The sequence below is a fragment of the Chiloscyllium plagiosum genome, chromosome 25 (genome assembly GCF_004010195.1).
Source record: "Chiloscyllium plagiosum isolate BGI_BamShark_2017 chromosome 25, ASM401019v2, whole genome shotgun sequence".
NCBI classification, from domain to species: Eukaryota; Metazoa; Chordata; class Chondrichthyes; order Orectolobiformes; family Hemiscylliidae; genus Chiloscyllium; species Chiloscyllium plagiosum.
In genome coordinates this window covers 41,645,242-41,670,525 of record NC_057734.1, presented here as the reverse complement: position 1 = coordinate 41,670,525, position 25,284 = coordinate 41,645,242, and the positions used below count along the sequence as shown (strand labels likewise).

Below are 25,284 nucleotides of genomic sequence, written 5' to 3'. Positions count from 1 at the left end.
CTGGGGGACAGGATGTACATGTATTTGGAAAGGCAAGGACTGATTAGGGACAGTTAACATGGCTTTGTGCATGGGAAGTCATGTCTCACAAAAGTAAATGAGTTTTTTGAAGAAGTAACAAAGAGAATTGATGAGGGCAGAGTGGTGGACATGATCTATATGGACTTCAGTAAAGCATTCGACAAGGGTCCCCATGGGAGACTGATTAGCAAGGTTAGATCTCACTGAATACAGGGAGAACTAGCCATTTGGATACAGAACTGGCTCGATAGTAGAAGACAGAGGATGGTGGTGGAGGGTTGCCTTTCAGATGGAGGCCTGTGACCAGTGGTGTGCCACAAGGATCGGAGCTGGGCCCACTACTTTTCATCATTTATATAAATGATGTGGATGTGAACATAGGAGGTATAGGTAGTAAGTTTGCAGATGACACCAAAATTGGAGGTGAAGAAGGTTATCTCAGAGTACAATTGGAACTTGATCTGATGGGTCAATGGGCTGAGGAATGGCAGATGGAGTTTAATTTAGATAAATGTAAAGTGCTGCATTTTGGAAAGGCAAATCTTTGCAGGACTTATACACTTAATGGTAAAGTCCCGGGAAGTGTTGCTGAACAAAGAGACCTTGGAGTGCAGGTTCATAGCTCCTTGAAAGTGGAGTCGCAGGTGGATAGGATAGTGAAGAAGGCGTTTAGTATGCCTTCCTTTGTTGGTCAGTGTATTGAGTCCAGGAGTTGAGAGGTCATGTTGCGGTTGTACAGGACATTGGTTAGACCACTTGGAATATTGCGTGCAATTCTGGTCTCCCTCCTATCGGAAGGGTGTTGTGAAACTTGAAAGGGTTCAGAAAAGATTTACCAGGATGTTGCCAGGGTTGGAGGGTTTGAGCTATAGTGAGAGGCTGAGTAGACTGGGGCTGTTTTCCCTGGAGCGTCGCAGGCTGAGGAGTGACCTTATAGAGGTTTATAAAATCATGAGGGGCATGGATAGGGTAAATAGACGAGGTATTTTACGTGGAGTGGGGGAGTCCAGAACTCGAGGGCATAGGTTTAGGGTGAGAGGGGAAAGATATAAAAGGGACCTAAGGGGCAACATTTTCACACAGAGGGTGGAGCGTGTAACGAATGAGCTGCCAGAGGAAGTGTAAAAGCTGGTACAATTACAACATTTAAAAGGTATTTGGATGGGTATATGAATAGTACTGGCAAATGGGACTAGATTAGGTTAGTTTAGCTGGTTGGCATGGATGAGTTGAACTGAAGGGTCCATTTCCATGCTGTACATCTCTATGACTCTATGATACCTTCAGCACATGATTAACTTCTTCCTACAGTGTAGCATACAGATCAACATAGAGTAACTCTAGAGGGGTCTAAAAAGTGGATAAATAAGTTGCACCTTAACTTGTATATGTATAGTGTCTTTAATGTACAAAATGTTCAAACAGATTGTGAGAGAAAATAAAATCACGATGTCGTTGAGACATCTTTAGGTAATTAGAGATCGCTAAAAGCTTGGTTGAAACACCTTTTGGGAGCAGGAAGAGAAATGGAGAGGAATACGTTGACTTCAGTAAAAAACAAAGACCTGCAGATTTTGTAAATCTGGAACAAAAACATTAATTGCTGGAGAATACTGGCTTCAATGTTGGCATGAAGACTCGGAAAATGTACAAAAGGCTCAAAGATAGCAGGTAAGGGTTACTCAGATAGATGGTCAAGGTCAGAGGGGATTTGAAGAAGCAGACAAGGGATTTTTTTAAAAAAAAGCATTACCTTGTGGAACGAAAAGTCAATGTATGAATAGTAACAGGTATTGAATGCGGGTAGTTACATTTCGAATAGGTTGGGATTGACTGGAGATAAGGAGGCCAGAACACAGAACATAAACAAAGCATGGCTATTTCCTAACCTGACTTACAGGATGCATTCACTCAGAATGCCATGGGTAATCCTGATGGCAGATCTCCCTATGAGCTGTGGAGTGTTACTGAGTGCAAAGGTTGGTTAATTTCTTGTCCAAAAGTCAACTGATTGCCTGTTTTGGCTCCCAGTCTGATATGAAAGCGATAAGGGAAGGTTTCATGACTTCGTAGATCCAGGTCAGGCTAGTGTTGATCTGGGGCTGATCACAAGGGTTTCTCAGAGCTGGCATCCAGGAAGTAGGTAAAAAGGCACACACCTTGTTTGGTTGAGAACAGTCACATTCAAGAAGCTGAGAGAATACAGCTCATGGCTGAATTGTTATATTTATAATATTAATCCCTCTTTGAGAAACAAATTAATCTCTTACTCACATCATGCCTCAGTTAAAGCTAGAAATGGGCAGAATGGGTCAGTAATCTGATTTTGACATATTTAATCACTCCGTTCAACCCAACAGGCTGATTTCATTTTTGTTTTGGGCATGAGGACGTTAAACTTCTCGCCCAAGGGTCTAAGGGAAAGGATAGGAAAGAAAGGTTGAGTATTAGCATGAAGATGCAATTATAAACCCACACCTTCCCTAAATTCTGAACCCAGTGAAATGGACAGTAAATAGGATAGCTAGATATCACAAGTGAAATCGTGCAAACACATGCATTGTATACAATTACAATATTTTCAGAAGTCACAACTTCCCTTCACAGGCTCCTTGAAGTTACGCCTGTAGAACTCCTCAGAAATTTCCAGAAAGGTCTTTCCTTTAGTTTCTGGCAGGAAGATTCCGATGAACAAGGCAGTGAGGAAGCTCATGCAAATGAACGGCACGTAGCAGAAACTGCCCAGTCCCTCCTGAAAGGCAGACAAAACAGTGAATACAGTCAGGGAGATGACTCTGTTCTAAAGGGTCAAGTCAGTTTGTCATTTCCCAATCTTTCCTTTCCTCAAATTTCTCTATCCCATCAAAACTGAAAGAAATGTGGCCACTATAAATCAGAGACAAAAACAGAAATTGTTGGAAAAGCTAAGCAGGTCTGGTAGCATCTGTGGAGAGAAATCAGAGTTAACGTTTCTGGTTAAGTGACCCTTCCTCAGAACTGATGGTAGCTGGGAAAATGTTGGTTTATATGCAGAAGATAGGGTGGGGGGAGGGGGTAAGGAGTGAACACATTTATTCTGACGATGCCAACTGCAACAAGGGAGATAGAACGTCCACCTTCTTCCTCAACCGAGGATTGCCTAGCACCATTGTTGACAGGGCCGTCAACTGGGTCTGACCCATCTCCTGTACTTCCATCCTCACCCTCTCTCTTCCCTCCCACAACAGCAATAGCGACACTTTGTTCTTACCTACCATCCAACCGGCATCCACATCAGGAGGGTCATCATCACCTCCAGAGGGCTGCCACTACCAGACATATATTCTCCTCCGCCACATGGACCATTCCTCCAGGACATGCTGGTCCACGCTTCCGTCACTCCCAATGTCGCCCTACAGTCCCACGGCACCTTCTCCTGCATTCGCCGAAGGTGTAATACCTGCCCACTTACCTCCTCCCTCCTCAGTATCCAAGGGCCCAAACGTACCTTCCTTCCAGGAGAAGCAGCACTATACCTGCACTCCTCACAATCTAGTCTTCTGCATTCGCTGCTCACAATGTGGTCTCCTCTACATTGGGGAAACGGAAGGGTAGACTGGGTAACCACTTCACAGAACTATTGTGTTCTATTTGCTAAAATGACCCTGAGGTTCCAGTAGCCTGCCACTTTAACACAACTATCCTGTTCCCTGGTAAACAGCTCTGTCTCAGACTTGCTACAGTGCTCAGGGAAGCTGGAAGAACAGCATCTCCTTTTCCACTTGGGGACCTTGCAGCCTTCCGGACTCAATACAGAGTTCAGTGACTTTAGGGTTTGAGCTCTTCTATGTCCTTACCCTAACAAACATAAAGCAGGTTTTGTTATCACAGTCTGCTATTCCACACTACCCAATGTTAGCCATTAACAGTCTCCATCAACAGCTACTCATTCTCCTAGCCAGATCATGATCGACTCGTTGTCTGTCCAACTGTTCTTCTCGCTCTTTGAGTTCTATCCCCACCTATTGTTTACTCCTTACCCACTCCCCCAGCCTACCTTCTGCATATAGACCAAATTTTCAGTTCTGAAAAAGGGTCACTTGACCCGAAACGTTAACTCTGATCTCTCTCGACAGATGCTGCCAGACCCGCTGAGTTTTTTCAGCACTTTCCAAAGGTTCTCCACCTAGGCTTCGTGAATAGAGAGATCCTGCCTCAAATCCATCTCCTCCAGACAATTAAGCTCATCATCCAGGCCACCACTCCAGTGCAATGCTGAGAGGGTGCTGCACTGTCAGAGGTGTCACCTTCCAAATGGAGTGTTCAACAGAGGTCTCATCAAAAATAACAAGCCCAGAACAGTGTTTGTAATAGAGCACAGAAATTCTGTACCCTAGTCAACATTTATTTCTCAGCCAGTGCCACGAAGAGAGGGGACAAATGTTGACAGCCTCCTTCTAGAATGCCACATACCTTGCATGCTATAGACTTTCCATGCACCCAATGCAGACAGCGCATCCATCGCAGTCAGTTTAGGATAAGAAAAGGAAAGCATACAATGGTTTTTAGCCAAATGTATCAATCTATCCAGTTCACTACAGTGACCCAACCCAGAGCCCTAGAGACAGGACTAAAACTGCTCTGACTTCTTTCCTTAATCCGCTTTCTACACCAGGACAGAATTCCAGGCTTAATCGTGCTGCCTCTAGTCTCGACCTCCATCAAATCCTTGATTTTCAGAAAATATTCTTATTTTTCCACAGGTTGGAACGAATTTTCTAGCCCACGAGTATTAGATTGCTGTGCTTTCAACTGTAATCCACCTATATCCAAGCTTCAATAAAAGGGAATTCTACCGGATCCTGCTCACTGCAAAACTTCACTGGATATTGACTTAACTGCACTGTAATTCACAACCTTTGATTCTTAAATAATTCATAATTGTAACTTCCTTTCTTTCCTTTCCCGCGTGTGCGTTGTGAACTATTCTACCCAGGGTTTGAATAACTTAATAAACCCCAATTTATTTTAACCCTAACACAACTTCCTGTGGGTCATTTTTAAATGAAACGTCACTATCAGGGCATGAGAAAATACACCACCGCTGGTGGGGGAGAAAAAGAAGAAGTAAATTGAAACCCACAGAGAATACTGGAGAAACTCAGCAGGTCTGGCAGCATCTGTGGAGCAGAAGGAACAGAGTTAATGATTTGAGTTCAGTATGACTCACCTTTAATTCTGAATTGTATCTTTCTTGGGTGTGGGTTGTGAGATTGATAGAACGTGGATCTTTCTGCAGAGAGTATGTCAATAACTAATTCTTGCTTAATGCCATGAAAGTCTGCTGCTGGTAACTTCTCAGGTGACTACACACCAATGCAGATTTGGGAACAGGTATGAATTAGGAATAGGAATAGGTAACTTGGCCCTTCAAGCGTGATCCCACCATTCAATAAGATCATGGCTGATGGGTGAGTATTCCAAATTCCACATTCCCATCTATCCCCAGTAACCAACACAAATTAGGGAAAGATTTGATATCACATCGCCCTTATCACAATTAACCAACATTGACTACAGAGGAACCTCAGTTATCTGGCATTCAATTATCTGAATATCAGATTATCTGGCAAGATCGCAAGGTCCTGATGCTTGGCTAAACCATTGTCTGGCATTCAATTATCCAAATAAAATATTCCCTGCCCGTGTCTTTCGGATAATTGAAGTTCCTCTGGACAGAGAGAAAGGAAGATGAAAGAGGTGCTTTCAGTTTATCCCTCGCTACTGTCTAAATAGGATCAAAGGGTCTCTATGGTGCGGAAGCAGGCCATTCAGTCCATCAACTCCACACCGGCCCTCCAAAGATCGTCCCACCCATCCCTGCAATCCCCATGGCTAATCCACCTAGCCTGCACATCCCTAGACACCATGAGCAATTTAGCATGGCCAATCCACCTAACCTGCAGATCTGTGGTCTGTGGGAGGAAACTGGAGCAGCCGGAGGAAACCCATGCTGACACGGGGAGAATGTGCAAACTCCACACAGACAATCACCCTCGGATGGAATCAAACCTGGGTCCCTGGTGCTGTGAGGCAGCAGTGCTAACCACTGAGCTACTGTGCTACCAAGGAGGAAAGAGGCGAACTAAAGTCAACTGGTCTTAACAGACAGAAAAGGGAAGTAACCAACCAGGCACTCAAGACAGCTTCTGTACAACTCCCAGCTGTAGACTGAAGAGCAGCAGAGTCTTAGCAGTAGACTGCCTCTGCGATCATGCTAGATTACTCTACAAAGGGATCAGGAGAACAGAGACAAGGGGAAAGGGTAGAATAGATTGCTTTCTTTTAAATTGGGAACAATTCACTACAACATAGGAGCCCAAAAGCATGCAGAACACAACAATGTCTCAGTTGTCAGGAAGCAGTTTGTCAGCAATAAGACCACTTGTGACAATATTAACTTATATTTAACTGGTGCTCAAAATACTTACAACGATAAATGGGAAAGTCATCCCAATAACTATAAGGTTTATCCAGAGCAGGGAGCCATTGATCATGTAGGCTGCGGGCCTTGCAGTTTGGTCAAAGATCTCCATTGGTATGACTCCGGTCACTCCAGCTAAGAGCAAAGAGTTCACAATAGGTTTAGATGTTGAATTGCACAAGCAAACTTCCCAAATGGAAAAAAAAATAGTAAAACTGATGAATAAGATATACTGAGGCGGCCTGAATACTTCAGAATGGAGGACCGGTGTGACCAATACGTTCATTTCTAAATATTACTGTTTTGTGGTTTCTCCCCTGGGTCAGTGTTGGAAGTAACCATATATTCTTTAAGAGCAATTAACAGCAGGGAAGCCATGATGTGGAGGAGCCGGCGTTGGACTGGGGTGGACAAAGTTAAAAATCACACAAAACCAGGTTATAGTCCAATAGATTTATTTGGAAGCACTAGCTTTCAGAGCGCTGCTCCTTCATCAGGTAGTTGTCAGGGAAAACATTCCCCTCACATTACAGTCATTATAACAACAACACAACAGAGCGGCAGGGTATAAAATGACCAGAAAGGAGGAACAGCAAACCAAATGGGGTGCCAGTAACTGCTTGTGATTTTTTGCGCAGTACCACTCACCAAATTAAGTGGTTTGCTTTCACAACTTGATGAGAACAAATATCATGTCCAAAACGTACTATACCATGGGCCCTATCACCTACTAAGATAACTACCATTTGTGGGATTCCTGACACTTTGTTGACATTTCTGTATGAAGAAACTGAGAGATTTCAGAGTGAGTTTATGGAGTATAGCTCCCAAATCTGCACATCAAAGGTTTAATGCAGAATTCTGTCATACACATTGCAATTCATTAAACCATTAACTTCTTCTCTGTAACTACAATGTTCTCCTTCCTTTTTATTTTGTCTCTGACTGCTCTAAATATGTATATTTATCATTCTGGGCTTAACATGAAATCATAGAATCCCTACAGTGTGGAGGCAGGCCAATTGGCCCATTGAATCCACATTGACACTCCAAAGAGCATCCCACCCAGACCCAACCCCGTCCCTGCATTTCCCGTGGCCAACCCACCTGGCCCTGCACATCTTTGGACTGTGGGAGGAAACCGGAGCACCCGGTAGAGATCCATGCAGACACGGGAAGAGCATGCAAACTCCACACAGACAGTCACCTGGAATCGAACTCGGGTCCCTGGTGCTGTGAGGCAGCAGTGATAACCACTGAGCCACCGTGCCGCCCCCAGGGTTAAACTACGTTTTGCTTTCCCTCAGATGTCGACTGTCCTGTTGTATAACTGCAATATTTAGAGTTTTTTTTCCTTCATGTGATTGGAATGTAGTGACCTACCTGGTCCAATTCCAAAACTTAAGATGGAAGCAAAGATGCAAATCATGCTCAGGTATGGCATCCAGCTGACCTTGTCCTAAATGAAGTGAGACAGTGTCATGTAAAACCTGCAAGGTACATCTTCCTCATTTATAATTAATTGTTGTTTTAATAGTGCAACAAAAAAGCAATGACTTGGCCCAGAGAGCTTGGCCCTGAGTCAGCGAATTGTCTTTGAGTGACAGAAGCTGAGCTAAAGAAACCTGCTCCAGCTCTGAGCTGGTTCAGCCTCGTCAGTGGCAGGAGCGCTCGTGAAGTGAAAGTCACCATCAACCTTAACCCACAGGACCACTGGGTCTCTCTACAGAGACAGAGAGAGAGAGGTGACAGGCGGTGGGTTTAATCTGAGGGTGACCACAACCAAGAAGCAAGGTTGAGAACGTGAGACCTTCATGGTGACTCCAGACAGAACAGGAATTGAAGTGTTGGTGTGAGCCTGAATCACAAACTAACTGTGGAGCTAACTGACCCCCACTGTGCTAAGCTACATCACTGATGGGTCAAATTCCCACTCTGGATTGCTGTGCAATGATCCCTGACCCAAGCCCCTCACCTGGACGGTCTATTCAAAGTGCTGACCACACAACATTCTGCCCCTACATTCATAGGTGAGACTGATATACAAACAGTGCCCTCTGTGGGTGTGATAGGGGATATCAGCGGAGTAATGGGATAGGTCATTGACAGTGCTATCAAGTGGTATCTGCAATCACCTGGTCAGTGATGCTGAGTTTGAGTATCACCAGGGCCACTCAGCTCATTACAGCCTCAATCCAAAAAAGAGCTGAGCCCAGAGGGGAGGTGAAAATGACTGCTTTTGACACCGACAGAGCATTTGACTGTGCATGGCTTCAAGGGTCATACTGAAAGAGGTTCACTGGACTCAAAACATTGATTCTGAGAAAAAGTTCTCTCTCCTTTGGAAATGAGTTGAACTGGGTCATGCTTGAGGTACTGCACTACATGTTCTTAGATGTGTCTTTAAGAGGGATTTGTTCTGTCCTGTTTCTCTTGAAAGCAAATGTCATGAATCTGGTGCCAAGCTGACTGCTCCATGTAAAACAAGCTAACTAGCTGTGGGGTTTTTTTAAAGTAGATGAAAGAAGCATGACTGGGTGAGGTCAGGCTCACACTGACCCAGGCTTTCCAGGTTTTGCTTTCAGTTTGTGAAGCTGGAATTTTGGAAGATGACCCCATTCTGTGCTGTTGCAAAAGCTTGCGTTCTCTGCTTTCTACTGGGTTTGTGTTTTCCAGTTTTCGTTTCTATTTGCCTTTGCCAAAGGTGTTTATAGAATGCTGCTATATTGGAATAGTTAATGAGTACAACAGGTAATTAGGAAGGCAAATGGAATTTTGTCCTTCATTGCTAAAGGGATTGAGTTTAAAAACAGGGAGGTTATGTTCCAGCTGTACAGGGTGTGGGTAAGGCCTCATCTGGAGAACTGCACGTAGTTTTGGTCTCCTTACTTGAGAAAGGATGTACTGGCAGTGGAGGGGATGCAGAAGAGGTTCACTGGGTTGATTCCAGAGTTGAGGGGGTTGGCTTTTGAGGAGAGACTGAGTAGACTGGGAATTCAGAAAAATGAGGGGGAATCTTACAGAAACATATAAAATTATGAAGGTAATAGATAAGATAGGAGGAGAGAAGATGTTTTCACTAATGGATGAAACTAGGACATGAGGGCATAGCCTCAAACTTAGGGAGCAGATTTAGGCCTGAATTGAGAAGGAACTTCTTCACCCAGAGGGTTGTAAATCTATGGAATTCCCTGCCCAGTGAAGTAGTTGACGCTACTTCAGTAAACGTTGTTAAAACTAAGATAGATATTTTATTGAACAATAAAGGAATTAAGCGTTACAGTGAGAGCATGGGTAAGTAGAACTGAGGCCACGAAAAGATCAGCCATGATCATATTGAATGCTGGAGCAGGCTCGAAGGGGCAGGCGGCCTACTCCTGCTCCCAGTTATTATGTAGTTGGTAAAAAAATACAATATTTTGTTAAGTATTTTGATAGAGTTACAGTTAAGATTTTTTTTTGTTTTACAACCAATAATAACTAGGACCACTAGGTCATTATAGTAGAGTGGGAGGTGGCTGAGGTAAGTAGTGGGCAGCTACTGATAGCTCTATTTGAATTATATGGCTCAGAAACAGCATGAAGACAGGCCATAAGATGATACAAAGTCTAGATATGTAAGAGACCGCAGCAATAATTTGGGAGAGAGTAGTGGTAGGAAGTGTCAAAGGCACTACATTACAGAAAATATTCTGGCCGCAATCAAATAAGTAAAAGTAGCAAAGATAGTACAGTCATTGGTCATCACAGCAGAAGGATGGGACAATTAACAAATCAGAGGTGGCAAAGAGGACAAGAAAGAGAAAGATAGGACAGAAAATTGTTCTAATAATATACAATGCTTTTTGTAACTTTGATGTTAGGGGAAGCGCAGTGCTGTAGCAGGAGTGGAGCCTAATTCGAAGGGCTCAAACATCAAGTTACATATGAACATACAAAATATGAACTGGAGTTGGTCACTCAATTCTGTAAGGCTGCTGTATCATTCAATAAGATCATAGTTAACCTCTAGCTCAACGCCCCTTCCCACATGATTCCCACTTTCCTAATTCTCAGGATTCCAAAAGTCTATTGATCTTAGTCTTGCAAATACTCAACATCCATACCTCTGTGTGGTAGTGAACTCCACACTTCATAGCCCTCTGAATGAAGACATGTTTCAAGACAGTCCTAAATAATTGACCCTTAATTCTTAAGTTGCAATGCCTAGCTCTAGACTGCCTAGCTAGAGGAAACAATTTCCCTGCATATACCCCTTTCAGTGAGATCACCTCTCATTGCCCTAAGCTTTAAGCCTGGTCTACTTAACCTCTCCTCAAAAATCAATGCCTCCACTCTTGGAATCAATATAGTGAATCCTCATTGTGCTCCTTCTAGGGCAAGTTTCCTTAGACAGATAGATCTAAACTATAAACAATACTCAACTTCTCACATGAGTGCTCTCTTACTACAGTAAGACTTCCTTGTACTTACACTTCAACCCTTTGTTAAAAAAAAGTTAACAAACCACTTCCTAATTGCAAAGTGTACCTGCCTAATAACAGTACTACTGTAATTTGTATAGATGGTTCCTCAGAATAATAATCTTTCACAGTTTGTCATCTTTCAAAAAAATAATCTGCCTTTACATTTTTCCTACCAAAGTGGTTAAGCTAATATTTCTCGACATTATACTTCACCTGCTGTATTCTTGCTCATTCAGATAAAGTATCTTTATTCCTTTGCAGCCTCTGTACATTGTGCTCACAAGTTACTTTCCCACTGACTTTGTCATGTAAGCAAACTTGGATGCATTGCACTTAGTTCCTTCATCAATTATGAAAAAGAGAAGGGTTAACAACATGTTCAGAGACTTTGAAAAGATCAGCTACCCAGATCACACAGTGATGGGAATTGGCAGAAAATTTCAGCCAGTATAGGTTACTGAGGCCAGCTGGCTGTGAACTGGTATTAATGACGTTATTCAGTTTGAAAGGACGATAGCTCCTTGGACGATATCCTCAAAAAAGTAACAAGAACCTTCAGTATAAAGCACTTTCTGCACACATTTATTTATTCCTCACACTGATCTGGTGGAGGAATAAAAGCATTCAGTGGATTTCCTTGTAAGGAGAGAGTTTCCCTGCCTGCAAACATAAGCCATTTAAAGAAATGTGACCCTGGTCATCACTATCCCATTCTGAAAATCAACCCAGAATTGGAATGTGCAAAACATACTTGTTTCAACATTCCTGTATCTCATCAACTGAAAACATCTCGTACCAGGAATCACAGAGTCATACAGCACAGAAGCAGCAACTAGTCCATGCCGACCATGTTCCCAAACTAAACTAGTCCCATTTGCCTGTGTTTGGCCCATATCCCTCTATTCATGTAGCTCTCCAAATGTCTTTTACATGTTGTAACAGTACCTGCATCTAACACTTTCTCTGGTAGCTCAGTCCACTTACAAACCACTCTCTGTGTGAATAAGTAGTGCCTCAGGTCTCTTTTAAATCTTTCTCCTTTCACCTTAAAAATATGCCCACTAGTTTTGACGACCCCCACCACCCGTCCCTCCCCGCCCTAGAGAAAAGACTGTTGCTATTCACCTTATCTATATCCCTCTTGATTTTATATATCTCTATAAGGTCACCCCTTAACCTTCTACACTCCAGGGAAAAGCACCCTGGCCTATCCAGCATCTCTTTATAACTCAAATCCCGGCAACATCCTGGTAAATCCTTTCTGCAACTTCTTCATTTCAATAATATACTTCCTATAGCAGGGTGACCAGAACTGCACACAGTACTCCAAAGTGACCTCACCAATGTCCTGTACAGTCTTAAGATGTTTGAGAATTTTGAACCTACTCCATTTCAGCAGACTGTTCCCATTAATGTAAACACAATCTTAAACGACATGCAAACACACATTGTCCTGAAACTGGGAATCACATTCTGAAAATGTACTAAATCCAACCTTTCTTTCAACAGTGAGAAAGAAACTGCAACTCACCTGGAGAGTTAGTGAGATGGTGAACAATATCCCACAGCCAACCATCAAACTGTAACCTCCCATCAGCAGCATTCTGCGACCAATCCGATCAATAAACAGGTTCTGAAGGAGGAAAATCACAGAATTGCTCATCCCTTCTTCCACAACCTATTCCAGTTAAGACTCGGAGATGCCGGTGTTGGACTGGGGTGTACAAAGTTAAAAATCTCACAACACCAGGTTATAGTCCAACGGGTTTAATTGGAAGCACACTCGCTTTCGGAGCGACGCTCCGTCACAACCACCTGATGAAGGAGCGTCGCTCCGAAAGCTAGTGCTTCCAATTAAACCCGTTGGACTATAACCTGGTGTTGTATGATTTTTAACCTTATTCCAGTGAAGATTATAAACCATACAGTATCCTGCAAACTCTGTCAAAATTACTATTTTATGCAGATAATAGCAAAGCGTAGAACCCAGCATAAACCCAATCTATACAGATGAGGATATTACAGCTGATGTGGTTGATGTGGATTTCAGCAAAGCCTTTGACAACGTGGGAGCCTGATAAAGAAGGTAAAAGCACATGGAATCCAAGGTCACTTGGCAAGTTGGATCCAAAACTGGTTGAAGAAGGCTGTTTGTGAGACTGGAGGTTAGTGACCTACGGCACAGGGATCAGTTCTGGGTCTCTTAATGTTTGTTGGATTTGTTGTTGGTCCAGTCGCTGAGCTGGTAGGTTTGTTGGCAGACGTTTTGTCCCTTTTCTAGCACGTCTCGCCCGTTAGGTGTTTAAAGAGAGATGCTGAAACAAGCAAGAAAATGGGAAACCTATGCCAACTGCTTGAGTGCGACCTACGAACAACTCCGCTTTCTTCACAGATGCTTTTAAGAAATCAGGTATTCAAGGTAGAACAGTACAGCAGTGCTTCACAGGAGGCAACACAACACCGTTGTTATTACCCAGAAAAGGGATGAAACATCTGCCAACAAACCTACCAGCTCGGCAAACAGAGCAACAACAAATTTCTAATTGTTTGTGTTATACATAAATAATATAAGTGAGAAAGTGGGGGAGGATGATAAGTTTGTGGATGATAGTGAGGAATAAGACGTTAGGTTACAAGAAGACATAAATGGATTGGTCCGATGGGCAGATCAGTGGCAGGTGTAATTTAACTCTGAAAAAGTTTGAGGTGATGCACTTTGGAAGAGGTATCAAGACAAGGAAGTACTCAATGAATGGCAGGACACAAGGAAGCTCAGAGGAACAGAGAGATCTTGGGTTAATGTCCACAGATCCCCAAAGGCAGCAGGATAGGTCAATATGGTAGTTAAGGAGGATAAGGGACACTTGTCTTTATCAGCTGTGGCACAGATTATAAGAACAGGAAGGTTTTTGTTGAAGCTGAACAAAACTTTGATTAAGCCCATGCTGGAATACAGTGTTCAGTTCTAGACACCTTCCTATAGCAAAGATGTGAAATGGGGTGCAGGGGAGATCCACCAGCATGTTGTTGCCTGGGATGGATCAATTTAGTTATGGAGAGGCTGGATAAGGTCACGTTGTTTCCTTTAGAGTAGAGAAAGTTTCGGGGGGACCTAATTGAGGACCTCAATATAAAATTATGTGGGTCATGGATAAGGTGGATAGAAAGGGTCAATAAGGGGACATGGTTTTATGGTGAAAGGCAGAAGGTTTCAGGGGGACGTGAGGCAAGGCTTTTTCAGACAGAGGGTGGTAGAAATCTGAAATGCAGTCCCTGGAGGACAGTAGAGATGGGAAACCACATAACCTTTAAAAAGTATATGGATGAGGACTTGAAATATTATACGGGCCAAGTGCTGGAAAGTGGAATCAGTAAAGTTTGATCAGCACAAACTCAATATATCAAAGGACTTCTTCTATGCTGTGTGACCCTATGATCCATGATGTAGCTATGGCCCAATTCTGAGTTGGTATAATCTTTTGGATACTTCTACAATTTGAAAAATAGATTAAATTCAGGTATTGGCTTTGATTATAATAAAAATCCAGGTTTTAATACCGTTGAATATTAAGTTACAGTCTGTACATTCACACACCAGCATGGTACTATATTGTGGTGCAGTAACACATGTGCATGTTGACCTGGGACAGTTTAGTAACCAGTTCACAGCCTAGCCTAATCTGAACCAATTCAATAATCTTGTCAGTAATCTGGTCATACCTGGACCAGTGCAGTAATTCATGCACAATTTGATCTAGCACAATACAGTGATTCATTCACAGTTTATGACAGTAACAGAATACACTGTCACTAAACAATTAAAAAACAGTGGAAGAAACTGAATACACCATCCAGCTATCCAGGCATGACACTCCATTGTAAAATTCTATTGTTTCCTGAAAAGGCCCTGGGCATTTAGCCCCATTACTCAACATGGAAGTTTATTTAACATGTAAAACATTGAGTGAAAAAGATTTTGTGACTTCAGTCATGAGAGCAGAATTCTAATCAGTTATGATTGCAATGAAGAGTTCAGAGTCTGTCACAATGAATCTGCTCATCGTTCATGCCGAACTGATTTTGATAAAAGTTATTACAGTTGGTTTGATCTTCCATTTACATTAAATGACAGTCAAATGATGCAACTTGGTTTTCAGACACCAACTGACTGCAGAGGACATTCTTGGAGATAGAGGAGAATAGAAGATCTGGAGTGACCTGTCTTTGCTTCTTTGGTAGGAACTTTGTATATAGTGCAGAAAGTACTTATAACAAGTGTTTATCTCATGGTGAATCTCCTCTGCACCCCCTCCAACATAATTATATCTTTGCTATAGTGCTGCGGCTAGAATTAAATACAGCATTCCAGCTGTGGCCTAACTAAAGCTTTATTCAGCTCTAACATAATATTCTGGTTCTTATAATCTATGCTAGTATTTCAGCATTCAGCTCCAGATACAACTTTCAGCATCGAAAGACAAGATTCTCTCACATCTACTGCACTACTAAAAATACTAGAAAAGGGGAATGCTTAATTGGTCGACTTGTAAAATTATCCTAACACTTTCAAACTCATAGAATTACCCTCTGCCAGTTTGAACTCTGAAGCTTTACTTCAGTAGTTTAATTTAGTGTTCACAGTTAATGTTTTCTACATCCTCAACAATCCTTAAATCCCTATAAGATCACCTTTTAGATTTTCAGAATGGAAAGCCACAGTCTTTTCTCATAACTCACAACCACTGGCACTGGCAACCAGTCTCTACATCCAATGCATCATTCTTAAACACTTCCACCGACTCCAACTGGATCCCACCACCAAGAATATCTTCACCTCCCCACCCTCTCTACCTTCCGCAAGGACCGTTCCCTCTGCCAGTCCTTGGTTTGTGCCACTCTCCCCATCAACCTCCCTGAAGCCCCAGGTACCTTTGCCTGCGACCGGAAAAGATGCAAAACCTGCTGGCACACCACCCCTCTCATCGCCATCCAGGGTCCCAAGCAATCCTTCTAAGTGAGACAGGGGTTCACCTGCCTCTCCTCCAACCTAGTTGACTGTATCCGGTGCACCCAATGTGGTCTTCTCTACATCGGGGAGACCAAATATAAACAAAGGAAATGGTTCGCCAAGCATCTCAGCCGGGCCGGCAGGGGCCAACCAGACCTCCCAGTCACTGCACATTTAAATTCTCTTTCCCACTCCCTTTCCAACATGACCATCCTCCTCCATTGCCACAACGAATCAGATCATAAATCGGAGGAACAACACCTCATCTTCCGCCTGGGCAGCCTACAGCCCAGAGGACTCAACACTGAGTTCTCCAATTTTCAAATAACCTCTCTTCACATCACCCAACCCCCTTCCCTCCAGTCCTCTCATCAACCCTTTCTTCTAGCCGCCAACCCGATTCATTCCTCCCATTGACCAACTGGATCATACCCTCTAACTGTCTTCACCTATCCCCACCTCACCATCCTGCCCCCCCCACCCCATTTTATTTGCAGCTCCCCTTACACCCATCCCCCCAGTCCTAAAGAAGGGTTACACCCAAAACATCAACTTCTCCACCTCCTGATGCTGCCTGGCTTGCTGTGTTCTTCTAGCCTCCTATCTGTCTCTAGCTATACAAGTGCAACAGATGGTGTTACTGTTGCCACCATTATGTACACATCTGTCTTGTTTCTTGATGATCAGAAGCAGATACAAAATTCAAGGTTTGGGATGACTTGTAACAATAAAAAAGACAATAAGCAAATAAACTAATGTGTAAATTAAAGAAGGATTTGCTCCAGGGGAAACAAACCAAAATTAAAGAAGTACCTACACTTGTTACTGCAGTGATGAATTCACAGCACCCAGTTCCAATTGTGACATACTGGATCTTTTCATTGGGAATTCCTGCAGCACTAAACACATACACAGCGTAGAAATACATCTGGTGGGAAAATAAAACAGTATTAAACTCTGAGTCCCACAAAATATACACAGGCTCTGCAAATAAAGTGACTATGTAGCAAAATGTGAACACAGGGCTTGCTGTTCGCTGTACAATACAGTCTGGTATTTCCTGTGATATCTATTGTTTAATATAATGCACACACAGTCTGCTTTACCACATATACAGGATCTGCTATTCCTCGTGATATACAGGGTGATATATATATATATATATATACATACAGAGGAACCTCGATTATCTGGACAAGATGGGCGGGCACTATTTCGTTCGGATAATTGATTATTCGGATAATCGATTTTAGGGGAAGCCATATTGATCTAACACTGTGCTCTACAGGAGAATTTGTTTAAATCTATAATTTTAATGAGTCTGCCATTTAAACAAACTAACTTTTGCAGTTTGCAAATTATAGGTTAAAATGAGAAGAACTAAACCGTTACCATAAAATCCCAACATTAAACAAGGTCGCAAACAGCTTCTACGATCGCAAGACTATTGCCAGCATCAGTTCCTGAACTCAGTCTCGCGATAGAAAGACAGAAACCCCACCTCACACATGCGTTTATGTTCTCGGCCTTTTTTTAAAAAAAAAATAGCTCGGTAAAGTGCTGGGAATATTGTAAAACACTTACTTTTGCAAAGGGCTGTTAACAACCCTTACCTAAAAATATCCAGTCGCTGATGCTTGAGCTGCTTGTGTTTCTTTGTTTGTGCCAGCGTTTTCACATGTTCTTCAGTACAGGTAAATCGAATATACTCACCTCTTTGATATAAAGTTTTTGCAGGACCTTGAAATCTTCTCCAGATAATCGAGGTTCCTCTGAGTGAATGAGCTTGAGTGAGTGAAGGAGGTCAGGGGTTGGAGGGTGAGTTAAATGGTTAAGGGTAGAATGACATTTGGATAAATGACACCAGACAGGGAACTGGTAGTTAGGGGAGCAAATTGGCAGCTGAGCAGAGGCTAAGGGGCAGGTGGGACAGGTGTTAGGGTGACAGGTCACTGAAAGGGCAGGTGGGTCAGCCATGGAGATGTCGAGTTGTGAGGATCCCTTCACAGTCTTAAAGACCTTTAGAGAAAAGACTTCTCCTTGTTCAGTTTTTCTTGATAGTTGTATTTTTAATCATTCATTCACAAGATGAGGGTGTTGCTTGCTAGGCTAGCATTTATTGCCCATCCCTAATTGCCCATAAGGCTGTTAAGAGGCAACTGTATTGGAGCAAGTTTGGAGTCATATGTAGACCAGACCAGGTAAGGAGGGCAGATTTCCTTCCTTCAAGAAAATTAGCAAACCAGTTGGGTTTTTCTGACAATTGACAATGGTTTCACAGTCATCATTAGAGCTTTAATTTCAGATTTTTATTGAATTCAACTTTTACCATAAGCCTCGGGAACCCAGGACTGGGGTCTCTGAATCAAGGGCTCCTGCCCAAAATGTTGATTTTCCTGCTTCTTGGATGCTGCCTGACCTGCTGTGCATTTCCAGCACCATTCTAATCTTGTCTCTGGATCAACAGTCTAGCAATAGAACTGCTAGGCTATTACCTCTCCCATTCAGTTGTACCCTCACCTCATTTTTCTTTTTTATTAATTCACTTGTTGGGTATGGACATTGCTGGTCCCTTGTGAAGATGGTGGTGAGTTGACTTGATCTGCTGCAATCCATGTTGGTAGATCCATTATGCCATTAAGGAGAGAGTTCCAGGACTTTGACCCAAGCCACAGCAAAAGATCAGCGATATATTGCCACTTCAAGCTGGTAAGTGGCTTGGAGGGGACTGTGCAGATGGTGGTGTTCCTATTGTGTGTTATAATGGTCGTAAACCTTTAATAAATCAACTCCTACACTTCGGTGTCTTTGCTACTGTACTGAGATATGCAACTCTGCATAATACAGGTACATAATCCTTTGTCCAAAATCCTTGGGGCCAGTTGTTTTTTGTATTTCGGAATTTTTTGGATTTCAGAATAAATTATATTTCACAGTGAAATTTTTAAAAAATCTTACCGAACAGCAGACCCACATGTGACTAGAACGAGCGCTGAGACACATTTGACGCCTGCTAGTGCTGAGCCACGCTGCCATGTCACATCTAAGTGGCATGGGTCAAGTGGGTGTAGAGTTGGGTCGCCTATTTGCACGCCAAACAATCTTGTTATGGAGAAAATCTTCGGATTTCGGAGCATTTCTGATTTCAGAATTTTGGATAAAGGATTGTGTACCTGTACTTTGTGTGGTCAAATCAAGGTTTATACAAGTTTGATGCAACTTCTCTGGTTCTGAATTTTCTTTTTTCTGGAAACATTGTGTGCATTTTAACGGCTTTGTTACATTATCATTTTTGATCATTTCTGAATCTGTACCCTAGACCACCCGGTACATCTACCATGTAAAAATACTTGTTCCTGAAGTAGTGGACAGCCTCCCAGTTCCTCCTATGAAATTGGCACCATTTCATGGCCTAACATTGACATTTATTAGCCATTTAAACATGTATTCTGCAAGACTTACTTGTAATCTGCCATAGTTATCTTCAGTGTTAACTACAATCCCACTTTAGTATTAGTGCTATTTTTGATAAAGTACTTCCAATGCCCAAGTGCAAGCCATTTAATACTGCACAGTTGTGAACCCTGTGGAACAGCAATTCCCAAATTTGGCTAGTCTGAGTAGGTACCTTTAGCTCCTCCTCTCTCCTTTTTGATGTAGTAACCAGTTTGGAGGAAGAAAGGAGGAGGAGAAATAGTGATAAGGGGTTCATTAATTAAAGAACAGTGCAGAACTTCAAAAGAACATTAATAAATTGGTGGAGAGGGCAGATAAGTGACAGATGAAGTTCAAACTAGATAAGTGAGAATTGAAACAAAGAACATGGAGAGGCAGTATAAAATATTCTAAAATCTGTGCAGGAATACAGCCCTCAGAGGGCTATGTTCATAAGTCATTAAAAGTGGCAGACCACGCAGAGAGCTGTTAATAAAGCACACAGAATTTTAGGCTTCATTGGTACAGGCATAATGTACAAGAGCAGGGAGGCTATGCTGAACCTACAGAGGATGCTACTTAGACCTCAGTTGGCGCACTGTGTACAGTTCTGAGCATCACACTTTAGGAAAGATGTGAATGCATTGGAAAGAGTGCAGAAAAGATTTACAAGAATGGTTCCAAGGTTGAGAAATTTCAGCTAGGAGGACAGATCGGGGAAGTTAGGACAATATTACTTCGAAAGGGTATATTGATGGAAGTTTTCAAAGTCATGAGTGATTTGGATAGAGTGGACATGGAGAAACAGTTCCCATGTGTAAAAAGCTCAAGAACCAACAGGCATGATTTTAAAGTTAAAAGAAGCAAATGTGAGGTGAGGAAAAAACCTTTTCACACAGTGAATTGTCTGCGTCTGGAATGTGTTGCCTGGGCATGTGGTGGAGGCAGTTTGATATGAGGCATTCAAAAGGCTCTTGGATTATGATTTAAATTGAAACAATGTGCAGCATTATAGGGAAAAAAACTGAAATTTGGCACAAAGTCAAAATGGCCTCTTACTGCACCATAAAATTATGATTTTGTGAAATGCACTACCTTCTTCTATTGTTCGTTACCTCAGAAAAAAAAATAATAAGATTGGAAAGCAAGGCCTTTCCTTTTGAAATCGGGTTCACTTATTCCTCATGTCCTCAGTTTCTAGATGTTTTTCTACTGCATCAGAGTAAAGATGCCAATATAGATTCACTTACAGAGCTTAATTATCTCCACATTCCTAGACTTGCTTGATCTTTTTTAATTGCAGAAGTAATTCTAGCAGTCTGTCAATTATGTGACACAATTCTCCTTTCTATATACACAAATACATCTATCCTTGTCATAAAACACTGTCTTGACATTCCTTGCATAAATATCTTTTCAAAAATTTGATAATTGCAAATTCTTATCAATCAAACTCTAAGGCACTGAAAATAAATTATTAATAATGTGAAGTCACATTCTTTTAGGCATTAACTGTTGATAGGGATTTTCTAAATGCCAAATGCAATTTTCTTTTAATTTTTTTCTTTCTGCTTCCCTTCTCTCTTATTTCAACCTTTCTTTCTGTTCTCTGTGTTCCTCTTTCTAAGACATTGTATTCAACCTGTGACATTTGCACATGCCTCTCTGTTCTCACTCTGTGTAGCTCTCAGTTCGCCAATCTTAAAAGGTTTCACAATTACATACAGTCATACAGGTCTACAGCAGGGAAACAGGCCCTTCGGTCCAACTTGCCATGCCGCCCAGTTTTCACAATTAATCTAGTCCCATTTGCCTGGTTTTGATCCATACCCCTCCATACCTATCCTATCCGTGTACCCATCCCAATGTTTCTTAAATGACAAAATTGTACTCCGCCTCCACCACTACCTCTGGCAACCCATTCCAGACACTCACCACCCTCTGTTTGAAAACACTGCCCCTCTAGACCCTTTTGTATCTCTCCCTTCTCACCTTAAACCCCTGCCCTCTAGTTTTAGACTCCCCTACCATGGGGAAATGCTGTTGGCTATCTACCATATCTACTTGCCAGAGTCTTTGAAATCCCAGCTCACATTTCCAGCCACTTGCCATAGTCAGAGTCATTTAGGATACAGAAGGTATGCCCATTTTAGCTCCCCACTGAATAGTGCAGTCTTTCCCATTCTCCCATTGGATCCTTATAGCCAGGCAAACTTATTTCCATCATTGTTGATTTAGATGAAACTCTCCACAATGACTAGAGAACCCACAAAGAAAGTGTAAATACCTAAACATACATGTCAAATGGCAGGCACAATTAGATGCAGTGTCACAGCAAAGTTAATGTCAATGTGATAACAGACACTGCTCCCTGGTAAGCTGTACAAAGACACTAGAATGGGCAGCCACTCAACTCTATCATACTTGACTCATTAGATAGCTGATTGAGGTGAAGTAACTCAAGCAATACAGGATATTGTTGGAAAGGATGCAAGAGGGTTTGTTCCCAAGTCTCAGAAATAAAATTCCATAGTAGATCTATTTTTTGCCCTCTCTGGCAATAAACTCCATGGGGCACAATGGTCAGTGCAATCTTTACCAGTCACTGGCATTGCCACTTCATTGAGATATGCATAGTTATATAAGTTACCTGGTCATGCAATCTTGAAGATGGTCAGTCTGTTTGTGTTGGAGCCATTATATTTGTGAGCAAAGCCCCAGGTTACTGACCTCATGAATGTTTGGTAACGTACACAGGATCTCTACTATCTTTTGTCATGTGATGTTGCCACGTAACCCTTGAATTGCTGCTAATCATCAAGTGCTCATCCAATTTGAAGGTAACTATTGAATGTGCTTCCACCAGCCTTTCTAGCATTGTGTTCCGGTTCATATTAACCTGCTTTATATAAAAATGTTCTCATTTCTCTTTGGATTTTTTTTTTGCCAAATACTTTAGAGTTGTATCCTCTGGCTACTGATCCTGCAGCTAGCAGAAGCATTCTTTTCTGTAACCACACTCTATGTTCTGCATATTTTATTAAATGTTTCCTTAAACATTCCTGCTCTGAGGAAAATAATCTTATTCCGATCTCTCCACATAATTTTATTTTATTTATTGTAGTCACATGTACCTAAGTAGAGTGAAAAGCTTTGTTTTGCAAGCAATACGGGCAGATCATAGCAAACAAGGACATAAAGATCATAGGGTGCTTAGACACAGTGAGGCATACAGGCTAAATTGCTGAGGAGGTGCCAACACACTGACATCCCTCATCATTGATGTCCCTCCGATTTAACTCCACTGTCTTCACATCCTTTCTAATGTGTGATGTCCTGAAAAGGATACCACTTCAGCTGAGGCCTAACTGGTGATTTGTTACAGTTTACCACAATTTCCTTGCTTTTGCACTCTATGCCTATATTATTAAACTGCAGGATCCATTCCGCCTTTTCACCATCCTTCATAGCTTGTCCTGCCACCTTCAACAATTTGGAAAAGTGAACCTCCAGATCTCTGTGTCCCCTACACCCTCTTTAAAAATTGTGTCACTTAATTCATAGAGTTTTTCCTCATTCTTCCCACCAAAATGTATTTTGAAATGCAGTTACAAGGAAAACTTAAAACTTCACCACACATAACTAGTACAACACTAACAGCACTTGCTTTTACATTTCCAGTTGTAAGAAACATTCAGTGGATGTCATTCCTACTTACAGCATCGTTCCCACTTAACTGTATGGCACTACCCAGCACCAAGGTGATGATTAACTGCCAACGAACAGAGCGGTCTTGGAACAAATCCCACAGTCCTTTTGCACTTTGACCTTTGAGTGCAGTTTGCTCCTCCAGAAGTTCATCCATTTCTGTCGTTAAGTCAACATCGCCACGTAATCTCTTCAAGGCTGCAGAAGCAGAAAGGCATGTTAGGTGAAAAAAGGCATAAAAAGAATGGCAGAGGGAGGGCAACATCTTTTAGGAGAGCTCCTCATGTGTTTTGGGGCACCCACCCAAGATGGTATTAGGCTTTGTGTCCACTTCCTGGCCTGCGCCCCCTCCCTGACTTACCTCATGGACAGAAAAAGATTTTACAGCACAGAAGGCGGACCTTTGGCCTATCACTACTAGCCAAAGTCCAGGATCCACTGTTCTCTTTATAGTGGCACTGTTTGCAAAGCAAGCAAAGCCTACTAGTAAGTTCTGGTGCCATTCGAACTGCAAGCTTATCTGGCAGCTCTTGAGGGCAAGACTTCTTCCCACTGAGGGAACTAGTGCTACCCTCTGGTAGTTCCAGATTGTGCCAATTTTCTATATAGTCAGTCAGTTTGTGAACTACTTTGTGTACACACACACACACGAAAGGTTTCTCTCTTTCACATCTTAACAATCCAAAAAACTAAGGTTATTTATGACATACCTCAGGCATAGGTGAAACTTAAACATAGACCTTCTGGTCCAAAGGAAAGAACATTACCACTGCAGCACAAGTTGCCCTCCCATAAACAGTCTACATTCAAGGGAATATAGCTGAGGTTTTGCAACATGTTTTTGTAATTTAGCTCTTTTTGATCTGGTATCATTCAAGTTAATCTACACCGCATCCAGAACTGGCCGATATACACTTATCGAGGGTTCCCAGTACTGAACACAGTACTGCAGTGGGACCCAACATAGCTTTAGACAAAACAGTGCAATTCAGTGACCACTGTTGAGACTGAGGAATTTATAGCAGAAACAGAGCAGACATGCTTGCTCCAATACAACCATATCCTTTCTTAAATATGGAAATCAAAGCTGAGCACAATACTCCAGATGTGGTCTCACCAAAGCCCTACACAACTGTAGCAAGACTTCCTTATTCTCGCACTCTAGTGCCCTCTGAAACAAGATCAACATACTGTCTGCCTTCCTAATTACTTGCTGTACCTGCATGCCTTTTTTAAAAATGTTTCTTGTACAAACATATCCAAGTCTCTCTGAACATCAACATTTGGAATTTTTATAGATTTTACAAAATGTTTTCTGTTTTTACTGCCAAAAGCAAATAACCTCTCACTTCCTTACTTTATACTCCAGCTGCAACGTTTTTGCTCACTCACTTAACACATCCATATTCCTTTGTAGCCTCTTGATGTCCTTCTCAGTTTGCGTTGCCACTAATTCTGCACTGGAGCAAACCTGGATACATAACTCTTGGTCTCTTTGTCCAATTTATTAATAGAGCTTGTAAATAGCTGAGACACCAGCACTAATCCTTGTGGCACTCCAACAGTTACAGCCTGCCAACTTGAAAATGCCCATTCTATGTCTATACTCTGTTTTCTGTCCATAACTAAACCTCCATTTGTGCTAATATATTCTCCCAAACTCCATGAGCACTTATCTGGTGCATTAATCTTTTGTGATAACTTAATGAATTTGGAAATCTAAGTAATCTACATTTATTAGTTCTCTTATATCTATCTTCTATCCCCAAATACCTCTAATAAATCTGTCAAACATAATTTCCCTTTTGGAAAAGCATGTTGGCTTGACCTGATCATACTGTGATTTTCTAAATATGTTATGATTTAAAGTTTGTGCGAAAATTTGTAGCTCGGGTGCTCGTTGTTGTGGTTCTGTTCGCCGAGCTGGAAGTTTTTGTTGCAAACGTTTCGTCCCCTGGCTAGGCGACATCATCAGTGCTTGGGAGCCTCCTGCGAAGCACTTCTTTGATGTTTCCTCCGGTGTTTATAGTGGTCTGTCCCTGCCGCTTCCGGTTGTCAGTTTCAGCTGTCCGGTATATTGGGTCCAGGTCGATGTCCAGGTCGATGTGTTTGTTGATGGAGTTTGTGGATGAATGCCATGCCTCTAGGAATTCCCTGGCTGTCCTCTGTCTGGCTTGCCCTAT

At 42.1% G+C, this 25,284-nt stretch overlaps 1 protein-coding gene across 3 annotated transcripts in view; it reads right to left on the bottom strand.

Annotated features, from left to right (window-relative positions):
* Positions 1-1,763: 1,763 nt before the first annotated feature.
* The window catches only part of LOC122562786 (solute carrier family 2, facilitated glucose transporter member 11-like), a 71,013-nt gene continuing 47,492 nt past the window's right edge, over positions 1,764-25,284 (bottom strand). For 2 of the 3 annotated variants that reach the window (XM_043715966.1, XM_043715967.1), the window contains 7 exons: positions 23,112-23,299; positions 16,776-16,886; positions 12,482-12,583; positions 7,868-7,943; positions 6,492-6,619; positions 5,231-5,293; positions 1,764-2,773 (listed from right to left, as the gene is read on the bottom strand). In XM_043715966.1, the coding sequence (XP_043571901.1) occupies positions 2,603-2,773; positions 5,231-5,293; positions 6,492-6,619; positions 7,868-7,943; positions 12,482-12,583; positions 16,776-16,886; positions 23,112-23,299 (839 nt within the window). In that variant the 3' untranslated portion in view covers positions 1,764-2,602. The remainder of the gene's footprint in view (positions 2,774-5,230; positions 5,294-6,491; positions 6,620-7,867; positions 7,944-12,481; positions 12,584-16,775; positions 16,887-23,111; positions 23,300-25,284) is intronic. The other variant, XM_043715968.1, reaches the window with a different exon arrangement.